The sequence below is a fragment of the Pygoscelis adeliae genome, unplaced genomic scaffold (genome assembly GCF_000699105.1).
Source record: "Pygoscelis adeliae isolate BGI_AS28 unplaced genomic scaffold, ASM69910v1 Scaffold27, whole genome shotgun sequence".
Lineage (NCBI taxonomy): Eukaryota > Metazoa > Chordata > Aves > Sphenisciformes > Spheniscidae > Pygoscelis > Pygoscelis adeliae.
Genome location: NW_008825410.1, coordinates 8045876 through 8052161, shown reverse-complemented (window position 1 = coordinate 8052161; position 6286 = coordinate 8045876). Strand labels below are relative to the sequence as shown.

The 6286-nt window shown below is 45.1% G+C and overlaps 1 protein-coding gene across 1 annotated transcript in view; it reads left to right on the top strand.

Annotated features, from left to right (window-relative positions):
* The first annotated feature begins 5626 nt into the window (after positions 1 to 5626).
* SKIDA1 (SKI/DACH domain containing 1) overlaps positions 5627 to 6286 on the top strand; it is a 2525-nt gene continuing 1865 nt past the window's right edge. Inside the window, exon 1 of the mRNA XM_009330609.1 lies at positions 5627 to 6276. Within this exon, the coding sequence (XP_009328884.1) occupies positions 5670 to 6276 (607 nt within the window). The 5' untranslated portion in view covers positions 5627 to 5669. The remainder of the gene's footprint in view (positions 6277 to 6286) is intronic.

Below are 6286 nucleotides of genomic sequence, written 5' to 3'. Positions count from 1 at the left end.
GCCGTATTACAAGCAGCAAGGTAAATGGGGAGTCGTGGGGGGAGAGGGAGGGAGAGAGGAGGGAGGGAGGGAGGGGAGAGAAGGAGGGAGAGAGAGGGGCTTTTCTTTGATAGCGTTTAATTGGAATTGAAACATTCTGGGGCCGTAAACATTCTTTATTTATTCAGCACACATAAGCGGGCATTGTTTTATCACCGTCATAATTACGGTGTCCTTTAAACTGACTGATAGCGAAGGAGATAAGGGAATGCGCCTGTAGCTCCAGATCAAATCGCTGGCTCTCCCCTCTCCCCGGGTCACCAGGATCCACACGGTCCTTGGAGATGAGGAGCGCCGGAAGATTGTGGCCTGGCCATCCCCTACGTCACGAAAGTGATTTGTACCACATTGCTAATTTGGTGCAATTCGTAACCTCCTGATCTCCTATGTTTGCAACTGCTTTTCAGTTTGCGGGGTATGTTTTTTAGGATGTAGTTCCCTAGTGTAGAAATTGAGAGCGATCACCTAGGTGCAGGAGAGGGCCTTATTTCCCAATGTTTGTTGCTTTACCTTTGTCTAATTAAAAATGCAAACTTTTAGGATCCTTTCAGAACAAAGCCTCACCAAATCCCCTTTACGTCCAAGGATTTGCAAATTTATAAAGGCTGCATTGAATTCAGCATGGGTCAAGGGGCAAAAAAAGGGTAGAAGGTCACTGCATTTTGATTATGGGTCAGTAAACAACATGGCATGTAGTATGTGTCCAGAAACTCCTGCTAAAAAGTATTTTAAAACTACCAGGAGTACCAAACTCAAGAAACAGTCTTAGCCTGTGGTGATTATAAATTGTACGGAATTCTAGTGTGCAAGTGACACCCCAGCCCCCACGGAAAAAATACAACTTAAAAAGCACTTAGCAGAACTCTGCATCGCCACTTTGTTTACCAAAAAAAAAAAAAAAAAGAAGAAAAGAAAGAAAAAGAAAAAACAAAAGAATAAAAAAACCCAAGTCTGAAACTCCTAGGCATAGGACTGTTAGCCAGATTATCTTTTTTTTTTTTTTTCCCCCCAGACTGATGGTTGGCATTTCTTTGTCCTACACGTTTAGGAGATTTAGTTATACATTCTGACTTGTTGTCATACTAGAATTTACGGCAAATTTTAGGTGCTACAGTCACATTTGGCTGACTTTAAAATAGCAGAAGGATCCTATTATATTGTTCTTTGACCCTATTATATTTACGTTACCGGACTCTTTGTGATAGCCTCTAGCTGCTTTCTATCTGTGTCCTCCTTGAGCAAAATATGCCCAGCAATATCTAGGAGCAGGGTATAGGGTTAGAAAACATGTTCTCATTTGAAATATGTATTTCTGCCCAGCGTCATGAAAGCAAAAGGTTTATTTAATGCTTGTCAATACCTGAAGACACGGTCCAGCACTTAACAAATAATAATAAATAATAATAATACCCTAATAATGTGGCAATCCTAGTGTGAAAATGCACATGACCTCTTAGGTTTTCCCGAAGATTTTCAAAAGAATTCTCTCCATTAGTACAGCCGCTGGTGGACATCGCTGTTGCATTTCCCAACTAAACGTTTAAAAGACTGTAAATGGTGTGTGCATTACTTCATTGCAGAAGGAAGAGGTCAGGCTGAATTGCACTGGTATTTAAACATAATCATACTATGAAAATAAATCAAAACATCACGTAAAAGGAGTATTTTAAATGTTACACACATTTTCTTTCTGGAACGACGTGGTTAAGCACTTCCCCGCGAGCATATATATTTTAACACAAGTTTACAAAAATGAAAGTATACGATTTCCAATAAATGGGAATAGGTCTACAGCGAGGTATTATGAATATTATTTTGCTCTTTCCTTTCTAATGAGGTTTATCTTTCGGCCAGACAGCTTCAAGACTGAAATACTACTGACTATAGAGTGTAGATTGCAGATTGCACGCTACTCAACGTGAGAAGGAGCACGTTTGATTGATAGTCTCTGTGTGTGTGTGCGCCTATACACACAACTCTCTGTAGTTGCATGTATATGTATTTGGCAAAACTGGGCATCTCTGGGCGTCCTTATCTTAAGAAATGTGAGACAAACGTCCATCCCTTTAATCATGTCCATCTTTGATCACCAGCGAGGGTGACACAGTCCACGAAATTAACAAAGAAACTCCCTTGCTTTTGAGAGATAGCTACATACACCTCTGGGTCTGCACACACATGCACGACATGCACATGGACACACCAACACGCAGGCATACACCCCGGCTCCCAGTAAGTAAATTATTGCATAACTTCTCATGTAATTGATACCAGACACCTTTAATTTTTCATTTTCATTCTTTTGGCCAGCTTTCACATTAACAATCTAAGCCATAAATGTTGGTGGCTATTGATCGCAATCCCCTGTGTGCGTGCAAATCCATTTTCAAGTCCCCTGCCTTTAATGTGCGTGTGCGTGTGCAAGGGGCCTCCGCCGGCTCTTTATCAGGATCTCCCCCCAGCCTGCTTGAAGACGACCCCGGATACACTACGTGTGCTGATGGCCAAGGGAAGGCACCAAAAAAAAAAACCCCAAACAAACAAACAAACGATGGAGAAGTAGCGAAACAGAGGTCTCCGTGTGAGATGCGGAGAAAGATACGCAACCGAAAGCGTGTGTAAGTATAGGGTGGGGATGTGTAGGTTGGGCGGCTGACATTTCCCGAGACTTCTGGTGGGTTTCCCCCTGTCGACATTCGGCTCTGCCTCGACCCCGGCGCCCACGGCCGCACCTTTCGGATCATCGAGGTCTACCGAAAAGCCGCTGCTAGTTTTAAACGTTTGGGAGCGCAGGAATTAAGCAACCAAAAATAACGCATTTTTTAAATAGTTGCCGAATCCCACCGCCGGGCTGTCACTGGCAGTACGTGGGTGCGTGTGCCCGTGGCTCCCCGCGTGCGGAGGCACGCGTGGATTTACACGGGAATCCAACCCAGCTGAAGTACCTGGCAAATAAAGGACTTTTCAGCCCATCGGGGTTTTTGGTAACGTCTTCTGAGCAGCTTTCTCGGAGTTTACAGCTCCTTTACTGTTGACTCCATAGCCTTAACCTTAAAGCAGGGGGAGGAGAGCAGCGGGGAGGGGGTGGGGGTGTTGGCAGCATATAAGTACATCAGGAGGAATTTTTAAACGACCTTATTGTCTCTAGCTCTAGAAAGACCACGATGATTTCTTTTTAGCGCCAGCAGCTGTTTTCTCTCGAAACTTTGCTTCCAGCCTCAGCATATAGCAGGGTGCCTCTCACGCGAGCGAGAAAGAGAAAGGCAAGGCTGGGGGATCCAGATGCAAGGCGAGGGAAGGCGAACTCCGCGGACGGTCTTAGCCGCGCCGAGGCATTGTTCACTGCTGCCTCTCGGTTACGTTCAAAGGCTGAAATATCACGAGATCCACTCAATGATCCTTTTCTAATTCGAGGGACAAAATGTAATTTGCCGTAGCTCTGCTTTCTCGGATGGGAATACTATCCCTAGGTCTCAAAGGGAAGAACCAGGCATCGCGGTTCGCGCACACATGGATTAAGTTGAACAGCGGCGATTACATCTGCGCCGAGAGCAACAGTAGTCCAGGGCTGACTTTTCAAATCTCAGCCCTCCGAGTTAGAGGCTCCCTTGAATAGACTTCCTCCATTCCCGGATGCACTTCTCCAAATTCCCACTTCTCTCTAGAATTCCTGCGAAATGGGGGGCTCGCCTGCATTTCGCCTTGGCGTGCAAAGCTGCGTTTTTACGGAGTGATTATGCGCTTTATTTTAGCTGTACCTGACGGGGTAACGCGAACTCCGCGCACCATATTGCCAATACGCGGAGTGGGTATTGACGTTTGGGATTGAAGAATTTTTTTTTTTTTTATTTTCCTCCGTCGATTTTTTCGCCAAGTCCCAGAAATATGAGATGTCTCATTAATCTCACGGATATGTCTAATTCTGGATGTGCGGCGATACGTAAAAGTGCTCGTGTTTGTATCCAGCGGAACACTGGGTGCACGGCAGAGATTGGCGATTTTTTTTTTTTTTGCAGCGCCTAACGTGCAAACCGCAAGCAGCATCATTTTAACGTGACAAGGGAGAGGCATGCAGCTATCGCAACATTTGCGAAACCCTCGTTGCTGACACTCGAATAATTTAACGTTCCTAAGAAGAGGTTAAACCTTCATGCTGCTTCTTCAAATTGATTTTAAGGGGCTGCTATAAACGGAACATCAAAAAGCTGCGGCAGGGCTACTCCGAGCGGAATACGCAAACTGCGAGCCAGAAGCATCCTAGCCCGTCGCAATATCGTACATTGTGTGTGCCAGCACTTTTTTGTTATTACGTAAAGGCTCTTGGAAGCACCTTGGATATTTTACATTCTCCTTTCTCTGCTGGAAGCAATCAGCGCGCAGGAATCCTGACGTGGGCTCTGGGACTATAGGACATTCCAGCTCGTGATCCAGCACGGTTAATTGTGAAAAGTGTATACATTTCTGGCTTATCTATGCTTTGTTATGGGTCTGACGTGAGCCCACGTCCTCCTCCCCCCTCCCGCAATATTACAGGCAGAATTTCAGTTAAAAGTGTTACAGTATCTCGGTGCAGGAACCCGTGATATACAGACAACAAAATAACCTTAGTCCCCGGCTGTAAAAAGCTAATTAAGCAGAAGAGGAAAATCAAGAGAAACTCGAAAATGTAAGTACTCCCTCTCGTTAACAACCGAGCATTTAACTTTGGAGCCTCAGAAGGGGAAATACCAGGCTGTTCTGCACGTTTTCGCTAAGCTTCATTTTCCACACAACGCAGAATAAAATGCTAGTTTAAAGCGGCTACGTTACCGAAGGGTTTTCCATCGCTACGATCAGACTTATGTCCTTTAAATTCACGGCATGCACAAAAGAGCAACGTTTGTCCAAAATAGGTTAAAAATATACGAAACGATAGGGGAAAAAGCATGCAAATCCTTCCTCGGAAGCTAGCGACGAGGAAGTCTGAGAGGTCTGAATGTGTTTGAGCTCGGATTGTTTAATAGAAAGATTTATATACTAACTGTATTATTTACTTTGGGAGGGGAGGTGGCAGTATAAGGGTATGCTAATTAGTGGGAGATTTTTTGGGGGAAGGGGTGGAATATCAATTTTTATTGCATCACCTGTCAGGAGTGTCCAATCAGCGTTGGCTTTAGGGGAATTAATTGATGAAGGTGTCTCCGGACGAGCTCACTTCACTCTGTCATTTTATTTGTAGCTAAAGCAGCGGCGGGAATAGCAGCTGCATTTCTTTTCTCTTCCTCCCTTCACATTCCATTATCATAGTTTCCAACGGAAAAGCAGGGAATGAAAGGGAACAGGTACTGATCTTCAACAGCAACTTAGAGAAACACTCTGGCAAACCTGATTTTTAAGATTATATCTTGATTGTAGCCTCACGGTATTTTTTTTAATTTATTTTTTTTAATTTTGTCTAAAGTTTGGCACTTCATTCACCAGGAATAACAGCCTTTGTTATATTTTATTAGCAGGATGCCTTGAGACAAATACAGCATCTGGCTGAGGATTGTGTGTGTGTGGCTTTTTCTTTTTTTTTTTTTCCCTTTTTTTTTTTTTTTTTCATCTCTCTCTCTCTCTCTGCAAATGCTGGGAATAATTTAATTCACGAAATGGGAGACCTGAAGTCGGGTTTTGAAGAGGTGGATGGCGTGAGGCTCGGCTACCTCATCATTAAAGGAAAGCAAATGTTTGCACTCTCCCAGGTTTTTACAGACCTGCTCAAAAACATCCCGCGAACTACCGTGCACAAGCGAATGGATCATTTAAAAGTAAAAAAGCATCACTGCGACCTGGAGGAGTTGAGGAAACTCAAAGCCATCAACTCCATCGCTTTCCACGCCGCCAAATGCACCCTGATCTCCAGAGAGGACGTGGAAGCCCTTTACACATCCTGCAAAACCGAACGGGTCCTTAAGACGAAGCGGAGGAAAATAAGCCGGGCGCTGTCAACCACCGACCTCCGGCCGGAGCTCGCACCCACCGACCCCTTCTCCGGCTTCTGGAAGGAGAACAAACTTTGGCTGGGTTTGAATGACTCCCCCCGGCCCCTGCTGCCCGTCAGGAGGAAAGCTTTGCGTCCGGGGGACACAGCCTTGCTACCGGCCTCTCATCTACCTCACATTTTTAGTAAATACACTGGCCACAGCTACCCAGAAATCGCTCGGGCGCCTTGCAAACCCCCCGTAAACTATGAAACGGCGCCGGCGGCGGGCAGCTGCGCGCCCCT